This window comes from Hyla sarda, chromosome 12, assembly GCF_029499605.1.
Source record: "Hyla sarda isolate aHylSar1 chromosome 12, aHylSar1.hap1, whole genome shotgun sequence".
NCBI classification, from domain to species: domain Eukaryota; kingdom Metazoa; phylum Chordata; class Amphibia; order Anura; family Hylidae; genus Hyla; species Hyla sarda.
In genome coordinates, this window is record NC_079200.1 from 33,277,072 (window position 1) to 33,289,138 (window position 12,067).

At 46.2% G+C, this 12,067-nt stretch overlaps 1 protein-coding gene across 4 annotated transcripts in view; it reads left to right on the plus strand.

Annotated features, from left to right (window-relative positions):
* The window catches only part of ARHGAP23 (Rho GTPase activating protein 23), a 134,273-nt gene extending 122,627 nt beyond the window's left edge, over positions 1-11,646 (plus strand). For 3 of the 4 annotated variants that reach the window (XM_056547471.1, XM_056547469.1, XM_056547470.1), the window contains exons 23-24: positions 3,205-3,236; positions 10,391-11,646. In XM_056547471.1, coding sequence (XP_056403446.1) covers positions 3,205-3,236; positions 10,391-11,347 — 989 coding nt within the window. In that variant the 3' untranslated portion in view covers positions 11,348-11,646. The remainder of the gene's footprint in view (positions 1-3,204; positions 3,237-10,390) is intronic. The other variant, XM_056547473.1, reaches the window with a different exon arrangement.
* The last annotated feature ends 421 nt before the right edge of the window (positions 11,647-12,067 follow it).

Here is a 12,067-nt window from a genome sequence, read left to right on the forward strand (position 1 = left end):
CAGTGTGACAGAAGATTACGTTTCACCACCAGGATGAATAAGTGCAACAATAAGGAAATCTGAGAGCCCTCCGGAGTGATGTGTAAAAGCAGTAGAGTCTCCTCCATAGGTATAACGGCCCCCAGTCGCCGTTCCAGTAACATATTTAGGGAGGACCACACCTCCTGGGACCTAGGACACGTAATCAGACCATGTAGTAGGTCAGTTCTGATCAATCCACAGTTCGGACAGTTCTCTATACGTTCAGGCCAGGAGGGGGAGTGGGGGAGGCTAAAGCCATAGATGGCAATGGTGCATTATGCGGAACTGTGTATCTCGCCAGGTTTCATTAACAGTGGCTTTGCGGACCTTTTGTCCGCCCTCTAAGATAGGCGACAGTAAATCCTGCTTCCCCAACTTCCCTTCCCAATAAGCGAACAGGGATGATTGAAGTGCGGTCCCCCCCTGTCGATGAAGAAAACAATAAAGTCGAGAGAGAGAGTGTAAACTAGAGTCACCAATCACCAAACAGTCAAATGAGGTAGCAGAATATTCATTGGTAAGGTCAGTCAGACGAGCTCGTAAAAAGGCCATCAGTTGACAGTACGGGAGATAATGTTCTGGTCCCAGCGAGTAAAGATCGGAGATCTCATTAAACGTGAGGTATCTAGGTTCCTCAGTGCCAGATCGCTTCTTTTATTTTGCAGAGGCCTTTTCAAAAATGAAAGAAGCGATCTGGTTTCTATGGGCAACTGGTAGACTTTCCTTTGCTCAAGTTTTGATTAATATCTCCCCCAAAATGCTGAGATCCCAACGATCCCTTAAAGGGGTACTCCAATGATCAGCGTTTGGAACAAACTGTTCCGAACGCTGGAGTCGGGAGCTCGTGACGTCATAGCCCCGCCCCCCTCATGACATCACACCCTGCCCCCTCAAGCAAGTCTTGCATTGAGGGGGCGGGGCATGAAGTAATGGGCGGGGCTATGGCGTCACGAGCTCCCGACTCCAGCATTCGGAACAGTTTGTTCCAAACGCTGAGCAGTGGAGTACCCCTTTAAACAAATGGTCAGTCGAACACTGCACCTGTTTCTCCACTCTTCTCTGGGCTGTCAATCGTACACCGCTCATGCCAATCACAGAACAGTGACCATCAAAAACAAATAAGCACAGATTTCAGAGGTTCATTTTAGGGATCAGTGGGGGTCTCAGCATCTAGACCCCACTGATCAAAATTTTTGACATGTAAGGAGTTTTTCTTTAAAGGGGTACTCCGCTGCTTAGTGTTTAAGACAAACTGTTCCGAACACTGGAGGCGAGAGCTTGTGACCGTATAGCCCCACCCCCTCATGATGTCCCGCCCCCTCAATGTAAGTCTATGGGAGGGGGCGTGACGGCTGTCACGCCCCCTCCCATAGACTTTCATTGAGGGGCGTGACATCACAAGGGGTGGGACTATGACATCACGAGCTCCCGATTCCAGCATTGGGAACTGTTTGTCTTAAACGCTGAGCAGCGGAGTACCCCTTTAAGAGACAGGTGCATTTTCAGGGCATATCCCAGAATTACAATTTATCCCCCATCTATCCACTGAATTGGAGGTATGTGTCGGTGGTTGTCCTTCTCTGGACTCCCACCGATCACGATAATAGGATCCTAGGTGCCCCTAACTGAATAATTCAGCCAAGTCTGAATGGAGGAGCAGTGCGCAAACTTGGGGCCCCTGTGGTCATCATAAAGAGGGTCCCCTCTATTTTCCACATTTCTCCTACATGACGCACTTAGGGTTTTTATTTTTAATCTGGGCCCTTGCCTATCAAACAGTAACCCGGCCACCTCAATATAGGAAGAGGTTATCATGTTGACGCAGTTTCACAATTTTGCTGAAAAGAATCTTAATAAACCTTGGAAGCACAGACATTTTTTATTGTTAGTTAGGCTGCAGAAATGTAGAGGGAAATGAAAACTCCAATACTAGACTACAGTACATAGGGAATTATTTCTGTAAAACAGCCCACGTGGTAAAGGACCCCTCAGTGCAGGACCCCTCAGTACAGGACCCCTCAGTACAGGACCCCTCAGTGCAGGACCCCTCAGTGCAGGACCCCTCAGTGCAGGACCCCTCAGTGCAGGACCCCTCAGTACAGGACCCCTCAGTACAGGACCCCTCAGTACAGGACCCCTCAGTGCAGGACCCCTCAGTGCAGGACCCCTCAGTGCAGGACCCCTCAGTACAGGACCCCTCAGTACAGGACCCCTCAGTGCAGGACCCCTCAGTGCAGGACCCCTCAGTACAGGACCCCTCAGTACAGGACCCCTCAGTGCAGGACCCCTCAGTGCAGGACCCCTCAGTACAGGACCCCTCAGTGCAGGACCCCTCAGTGCAGGACCCCTCAGTGCAGGACCCCTCAGTGCAGGACCCCTCAGTACAGGACCCCTCAGTGCAGGACCCCTCAGTACAGGACCCCTCAGTACAGGACCCCTCAGTACAGGACCCCTCAGTACAGGACCCCTGAGATCTGCCTGAACCAAGGAATCTCTAATGTTACAATGAAATACAGAGAACGTTTACACTGAAGTTTTCTGAACACATTGCTTAGTATTGATCTTCTCTCTCTTTTCCATACTTTTCTATATTTTGGAGTTTTCTCCATCCCATTGTGTGTTGTTCTCCCATTCTTCTCCCCGCTCTCCTCTGATAACTGAGCTGGAGGGGCCTGCAATGTTCCCTTGTGTGTGTAGTCTGTGTGTTGTGTACAGGGATGAAGAAAGATTTTCTTTCTTGGACTTTTTCATCTGTATGTTAGCTTTGTGCCTTGCAGAATTGTACTGGCGGCCATAACAATTAACACCATTCATAATGTGACTGAGCTAAAAAGAGGGATCCCGCAGTACTAAGCAGTGATCAATAAGGCTCAGGACCAATGGTTCTACTGTGGGGGCAAGATACAAGACACTCAGAAGTGATAAGAATAGGATTAGCCTATACCTGGAAGAAGTTGTAACCGGCTGCACTTTTGGTGTTGTGTCCATCATGTATTGTGTGTTAACCATGTGTCTGTGGGTTGGTGGTGACCCATTTGTGCTGTGTATGACGTGTAGAGGGAGTGAAGGTGTAAGACGAGACTAATGTGGTGTGTTGTCGTTTATATAATGTAATCCTGACCTATATATTAACCGTTCCTACCATTGGTTTTTGTTGCTCAGTTTCATGTGTTTTTATTCCAGATTCAACCAACAGTGATTCAGCCAAAACAAAGGTAAGAAACACAGATGTCTTCAGCTCCCAGGCCTGAAAATGTGTATACTGTGATCCCTCAACTTACAATGGCCTCAACATACAATAGTTTCAACATACAATGCTCTCTTCTGATCCATTGTAACTTGAAACCAGACTCAACATACAATGTACGGACAGTCCAGATCTGTCACATGTGTCAATGGCTGGAATAACCGACCAATCAGAATGGACACTTACTGGTAAAACCCCAGGGGGTTTTACCATTACTGACGTGCATGCACTGAATTCCTGTCTGGTAGCGCCCCCTACAGTACAGGGAGGTATTACATGTTCTGTACTCTTTACCTGTTCCACTATTAGCTGCTCCTTTGGACACCAGGTGGGGGCGGCTCCATGTTACTTTTTTAGGACACTGTGTACTGTACAGGACCCTGAAGAAGCTCCTGTCCTCTACATAAACAGTGATTACAGCTCCCAGCAGATCTTTATTACTTTTATATATAAGGATTTGCTTTATCTGTATTAGTTATCTACTTATTTATCTTTAATCCTCACTTTTTCCTATTTTTGGATGACATTTTGGGTCTTCAGAACCAATTACCAGATTTCCATAGAGTTTTATGGTCTCAACATACAATGGTTTCAACATACAATGGTCGTCCTGGAACCGATTAATATTGTAACTTGAGGGACCACTGTACTGGTGTTACAGATCTACATGTTTTCACATTAAAGGGGATCGTTCATTATCATCACCCACACTAACCTGTTGGTATAGACTTGTAGTGTGGGTGATGCTGATGATCCGTGACTCTGTTCCTACGTGCACTATGACGTCCGGTATCCTTATAGTGAACGCCCTTCTTATGCACGTGTGAAATGCCTCTCGCGAGCCCCCCGTTAGCCACATTGCACTTATTCACATCTGTGGCCACAGGAGACATGAACTGACAAATGTATGTGAGAGAGATTTCACACGGGAAGGGATAACCATATGCATAAGGAGGGCGTATACCAATGGTCTCCAACCTGCGGACCACCAGATGTTGTAAAACTACAACTCCCAGCATGCCCGGACAGCCGTTGGCTGTCCGGGCATGCTGGGAGTTGTAGTTTTGCAACATCTGGAGGTCCGCAGGTTGAAGACCACTGGCGTATACTATACCATTGTCATCAGTGTCACCCGCACTACAAGCCTTTACCAACAGGTTAGTGCGGGAAATGCTCTATCAATCAATGTTTATTGTAAAAGACAATACACAAACACAATTCAGAGTGCACTCATAATAACTATTAGAGAAAGGAAAGTAATACAAAAAATAAATGTGCTAAAAAAAAAAAAATATATATATATATATATATATATATATATATATATATATATATAAAAAAAATAATAATAATATATAAATAAAATCGATCAGGCTGGTGTCATTAATCACTGCTCATGCCGGTTACAGTGAAAGTCCTGATCCATATAAAGTGCTTTATAAGCATTTGTAGCCGTGTAAACAGTGTATGTCGTACCTTTCCCTGTGGTGCGCTCCCCAAAGGGGTCACACTTACAACCTCGTGGTTCACAGCCCACACAGCCCAGGAACGGCCTCCTGATTCCCTGTTGTATGAGCTGTGGTGCGTAAGTGCGGCAGGCACGCTCATCACCACAGGCTGTATATGGGCAGGACTACAGGACTTCTTAGACCGGGGATTACCGCTTCTTAGGCCGGGATTACCGCTGGTTCGCTTGCAGGCATTCAGCAGCAGCAGCCCCGCGTTGAGAAACAGCTCAGTGTCGGATAGATGTCCTGAAAAAACTCAAGATTGACATCTGACCTTCATGCAGACAATGTCTGGTATGTTAGGTTACCCCAATAAGGAAGGCTGGAATGCATTTCGGGGTTCCACTTGACCCCTTTTTTACAAAAAACATTGCAGCATATATTTCTTATACTCATTTCTTATATTTAATATTATGTATATGTGTGTGTGTTTATATATATAGATAGATAGATAGATAGATAGATAGAGATAGATAGATATGTATTACACTGCGCAAAAAAATAAAGGGAACACTTAAACAACACAATGTAACTCCAAGTCACTGACACTTCTGTGAAATCACACTGTCCACTCAGGAAGAACACTGATTGACAATCAATTTCACATGCTGTTGTGCAAATGGAACAGACAACAGGTGAAATTATAGGCAATTAGCAAGACCCCCCAATAAAGGAGTGGTTATGCAGGTGGTGACCACAGACCACTTCTCAGTTCCTATGCTTCCTGGCTGATGTTTTGGTCACTTTTTAAATGCTGGCGGTGCTTTCACTCATCCAGGATGGCACATCAATGCGAGCTGTGGCAAGAAGGTTTGCTGTGTCTATCAGTGTAGTGTCCAGAGCATGGTGGCGCTACCAGGAGACAGGGCAGTACATCAGGAGACATGGAGGAGGCCGTAGAAGGGCAACAACCCAGCAGCAGGACTGTTACCTCCACCTTTGTGCAAGGAGGAGCACTGCCAGAGCCCTGCAAAATGACCTCCAGCAGGTCACAAATGTGCATGTGTCCACTCAAATGGTCAGAAACAGACTCCATGAGGGTGGTATTGAGGGCCCAACGTCCACAGGTGGGGGTTGTGCTTACAGCCCAACACCGTGCAGGGCGTTTAGCATTTGTCAGAGAATTCGCCTAATGTGCCCTGTGCCACTGGCGTCTTGTGCTCTTCACAGAAAGACGTGACAGAGTCTGGAGACGCCATGGAGAACGTTCTGCTGCCTGCAACATCCTCCAGCATGACCGCTTTGGCGGTGGGTCAGTAATGGTGTGGGGTGGCATTTCTTTGGGAGGCTGCATAGCCTTCCATGTGCTTGCCATGACTGCCATTAAGTACCGAAATGAGATCCTCAGACCCCTTGTGAGACCATATGCTGGTGCGGTTGGCCCTGGGTTCCTCCTAAAGCAAGACAGTGCTAGACCTCATGTAGCTAGAGTGTGTCAGCAGTTCCTACAAGAGGAAGGCATTGATGCTATGGACTGGCCCGCCCGTTCCCCAGACCTGAATCCGATTGAGCACCTTTGGGACATCATGTCTTGCTCCATCCACCAACGCCACGTTGCACCACAGACTGTCCAGGAGTTGGCGGATGCTTTAGACCAGGTCTGGGAGGACATCCCTCAGGAGACCATCCGCCTCCTCATCAGGAGCATGCCCAGGCATTGTAGGGAGGTCATACGGGCACGTGGAGCCACACACACTACTGAGCCTCATTGTGAGTTGGATCGGCCTGTAGTGTGGTTTTCCACTTTGATTTTGAGTGTGACTCCATATCCAGATCTCCATGGGTTAATAAATTTGATTTCCATTGTTCATTTTTGTGTGATTTTGTTGTCAGCGCATTCAACTATGTAAAGACTAAAGTATTTCATACGATTAGTTCATTCATAAAGATCTAGGATGGGTTATCTTAGTGTTCCCTTAATTTTTTTGAGCAGCATATATACAGTCATGGCCGTAAATGTTGGCACCCCTGAAATTTTTCAAGAAAAATAAGCATTTCTCACAGAAAAGGATTGCAGTAGCACATATTTTGCTATACACATGTTTATTCCCTTTGTGTGAATTGGAACTAAACCAAAAAAGGGAGGAAAAAAAGCAAATTGAACATAATGTCACCAAACTCCAAAAATGGGCTGGACAAAATTATTGGCACCCTTTCAAAATTGTGGAAAATTAAGATTGTCTCATGCATGTGATGCTCCCTTAAACTCCCCTGGGGCAAGTAACAGGTGAGGGCAATATAAAAATCACACCTGAAAGCAGGTAAAAAGGAGAGAACCAACGGATTTTGGGTCGCACTGTACAGCCCAGTGTCAGAAAGCTGGGTTTGCGTCCAAGATCTCTGGATCTTCCAGCAGGAAAATGACCCCAAACATACGTCATAAAGCCCCCATTAATGGATGGCAACAAAGTGCTGGAGAGTTCTGAAGTGACAGCAATGAGTTCAGATCTAAATCCCATTGATCACCTGTGGAGAAATCTTAAAATTGCTGTTGGGAAAAGGCGCCTTCCAATAAGAGAGACCTGGAGCAGTTTGCAAAGGAAGAGTGGTCCAACATTCCGGCTGAGAGGTGTAAGAAGCTTATTGATGGTTATAGGAAGCCACTGATTTCAGTTATTTTTTCCAAAGTGTGTTCAACCAAATATTAAGTTAAGGGTGCCAATAATTTTGTCCAGACCATTTTTGGAGTTTGGTGACATTATGTCCAATTTGCTTTTTTTCCTCCCTTTTTTGGTTTAGTTCCAATACACACAAAGGGAATAAACATGTGTATAGCAAAACATGTGTTACTGCAATCCTTTTCTGTGAGAAATACTTCATTTTCTAGAAAAATTTCAGGGGTGCATTACTGGCGATCACGGGGACGGAGCATTGTGACATCACGGCTCCGCCCCGTGTGACGTCACGCTCCGCCCCCTCAATACAAGCCTATGGAGGGGGCGTGACAGATGTCACGTCCCCTCCCATTGGCTTGCATGGAAGGGGCGGAGCCGTGACATCACTATGCTCCGTCCTCGTGATCGGCAATAATCTGACCCGGAGCGAGCACGCTCTGGGGGCTGATTCTAACGGGGTACTGCGTGGAAGATCACGGGGGTCCCCAGCGGCAGGACCCCCGCGATCAGGCATCTTGTCCCCTATCCTTTGGATAGGGTATAAGATGTCTTGGCGCCGGAGTACCCCTTTAACACATGCACACTAACATGCATGCACACTTATACATGTCTTGTGTATCTGTAGACTGTTAGAAATGAGCCAACTAATGGTTAGTGTAAACTAAAACTAGACAAGGGTAATTTGGCGCATCGCATTTTAGGCTACGATCCAATTCCACTCATGGTTGGCCGTGCACCTTGTCTAACAAGGCACATTTTCCTGAATTATACGATGTGCGCCCCAAATTTTTTTTATTGCTGTGCACCTCAATGTGGAGCCAACATTCTGGTGCACCAGGCATAGTAAATATGGGCCATGACTTTTAGCAATAGGTCTTTTGATTTACACCAAAATTAATACATTGAAAAATGTCCTCTTCTGACCACTATAACTTTTTTATTTTTCCGTATAAGGGGCGGTATGAGGACTAATTTTTTGCGCAATGATCTGAAGATTTTATCGGTACCATTTTTGTTTTGATCAGACTTTTTGATCGCTTTTTATTAATTTATGGTATAAAAAGTGACCAAAAATTACACTATTTTGGCTTTTTTTTTTTTAAGTGTACGCCATTGACAGTGCGGTTTAATTAACAATATATTTTTAAAGTTCGGACATTTACGCACGCGGCGATACCACATGTTTATTTTTATTTAGAAAATGTAAACTTTTATTAGGGAAGGGGTTAAATCACATTTATTAACACTTTATTTTCATAGGGGACTATAACATTGCGCACACTGATTTCCTACACTGATCACTGCTATGCCATAGCATTGATCAGTATTATCGTTGCTCGACTGCTCCTGCCTGGATCTCAGGCACGGAGCAGTCATTCGGCTATCGGTCAGCAAGGAGGCAGGTAGGGATCCCCCCGTGTCATGCAACCTGTTCAGGACGCCACGATTTCACTGTGGCGGTCCCGAGCTAACTGGCAAGGTTTACTTTCGTTTTAGACACGGCGATAAAGTTTGATCGCCACATCTAAAGGGTTAATATCGGACATCAGCCCAATCGTCGATGTCCAGCATTAGCCGTGGGTCCTATAGCAACCTGGACCCAACTGTATGATGCGCACTCACCTGCTGAGTGCACCTCACACGTCCATTTGTGGCAAGGGGTTAACATGCATTCACATGGAGGCTAAAATGGAAGATCGCATCTGTTATTCTAAAATATAAAAAAAAAAAAAAAAAAAAAGCATGTTTTGACATGTCCCTATACAAGTGGAAAAATATATATTTTTTATTTTTTTTTATCAGTTAGGGACTGATGATGAGAACAAACACTTCTCCTGCCTCTCTGTGTCTATGAGACCTGGTCTGACCCCAAGACGTACATTGTAAGTCCGTCCAGATCATGTGACACAGAGTTAAGTACCGTATTTATCGGCGTATAACACGCACCCCCATTTTAATAGGAAAATTTAAGTAAAAAAAATAAAATGTAAAATAAATGACTTGGACTAAATGCCACATCATCCCCCCAACTTCGTTTTCTTCTGCACCTCAGTTTGGTCCTGTCCCCTCCAGTGCCACATCATTCCTTCCCTTTAATCAGTCCCTGTGCCACATTTACCCCTCTCATCGCCACCCCCCCAAGTCTCATCATCCCCCCCCCATGTCTCATCATTTCCCCCTGTCTTAGACCACCACTAGCAATACAGACATTAAGCCTTTAGTGCCTCCCCCCACCATCATTTCCCCGTCTCCTCATCCCCCACCCTGTCTCATCATGCCCCCCCCCATCATTCCCCCATCACTCATCTGCTTCACTGACCGCAGTGCACAAGACCCCCCCCCCCCCCCCCCCCCCGCCTGACCTGACCTGCCGAAGCGCAGCCAGGTTAGGAAAATAAACAAAACTATGAAAAGCGGGGGGAATGATGAGGGAGGGGGAGGTAGGGAAAATTAAAAGTAAAACTGTCACCTGTTTTCTCCCGCACTATACTCAGGTACTGGTGGATAGTGCGGGAGACGCTGATTACAAGGTAGGGCAGATCCGAACAAGGTAGGGCTCATTTTAATCAGCGTTTCCCGCACTATCCACCACACCAGTACCTGTGGATAGTGCGGAAGAAAACAAGTGACAGTTTTCCAGAGCGTGGAGGAGACTCTGCTGGTCACTGATTTTAAAGTGGCCGCGGCCGTACTGCTAATACTTAACAAGCAGGCGCTGCTGCAGCCGCTTTAAATCAGTGACCAGAAGATTTATCGGCGTATAATAGCCAGACAGACTTTTTGCCTTAAATTTAAGTTTGAAAAGTTCGTGTTATACGGCGATAAATACGGTATGTCCCTCTTCCGGCTGCTTTTTGTGATCGGTCATGGTCTACACACTCAGACTACAACCAATTAAATCTTATGATATGTCTCTTCAACATATTACATTTTTTTAAATTAATATCAGTGCCCATTTTAATATCCTGAAGACAATAACTATGTTTATTTTCTTTTAGGCATCTCGAAAGGAGATCTATGCCCGTGATATCCTGTCCATTCCCTTCATTTCAGCAGTAAACCGTAAACGCAGGAAACGAAGAGATGAGAAGCGCTTTGGGAGCAGCACAGAGGAGGACGACTCTGAGCAGGAGGTAACACTATTGGGGCAGCCAGAACAGAATGTAGAGATCATAGGAAAGCAAGAAACGGCTGAAAACCCCCAAGATCCAGTGTGTCCAGAGACCCAAGATGGAAAGTTACTAGATGGAGGGGAGAATGGAGCAGAGACTAAAAGCTCTGAAACTAGGTGGCCAGCTCCAGTAGAGGAAAGGATCCCTGCAGATGCCCGTTCAATCGTGTCTGGATACTCCACTCTCTCTACATTGTGCTCAGAGCCGGCCTCAAGTGTCCGCGGTGGGGATGAGGCTGACGATGAGCGCAGTGAATTCAGCCACATGGAAACAGACACAGAGGTGGGCGGAGGAAGAGAAACAGAACGGCCACGCTCACAGGATTCCTTCACGTCTCAAAGGCTCATTCCTGGAGATACACTAGCTCGTAGAAAATTTGGTAAAGGTAAACTTGAAGGCTCTGAGGAGCCAGTGTCCTCACACTCCCGTACACCTCAGCGCATTAGGCCGGCAGCGGACGATCTTTGCATGGCAGCCATGCGGAAGCCCGGATCTCCAGAAACCAGACGCAGGAAAAGCGCTTGGCGACGACACACTGTGGTGCTCCCTGGGCAGCTTACTGACCTTAATTTTAATGACTGGAAGGAGCCAGTTCTTGGAGCAACGTCTGCTTCTGAACCCAGTGCCCGATTAAGTGGTGGTGCCTGGGCAGAGGGAAGGGACTCGGGACTGAGCAGCTTGGAATCTCAGAAAGCCAAAACCCCAGCAGTCCAAGAACCTGTAGCCAACAAAGGGTCCAAATCCCAGAATCCTTCTCTTCCTGGACTCCGCCATTATTTGTAAACACTCCGTTGTTACCATAATCCGTGAATGCTACAAGATGTTCTCTCTCATTATTCCACAGATGCCATGACTTCAGCCACTTTTGGAAAGAAAAGGATTTTTATTTTTTACATTGTTTTGTCCTTTTATTTTTCTTCTTAAACAGTTCATTCTTGTCTGGTGCCATCTATTCAGACCAGATACTTTACAGGACCTTGCAATGAGTCTTGGAAAGTGTCTACAATATCTCCCCCCCCCCCCCACATAAATGACCAGCCATTCATGCGTGGTTACTACGTTACAAAACAAACAAGCGATGATCCAGCACTTGCAAAACGAAAACAGCTTTATTGAAGATCACTGGACACAGGTAAAACCAAACCATATCATCAGACGCGTTTCGAGCGCATGCGCTCTTCTTCGGTGATCATCACCGAAGAAGTGCGCATGCTCTCAAAACGCGTCTGATGATATGGTTTGGTTTTACCTGTGTCCGGTGATCTTCAATAAAGCTGTTTTCTTTGTTTTGCAAGTGCTGGATCATCGCTTGTTTGTTTTGCATTGGGGTGTCCTGCCGGGCACAGGATCCGGGCGCGGCTACGAGGTGGTGAGCTGGAGTATCTTTGTTTGTGGTTACTACGTTCTCTATCCTGGACACATGAAGTCATCGCATGTCTTCAACGCCAACTCATAGCAGACTGCTGGGAAGGTCAGAGGATCACTTGCAATTCTGCAACACGT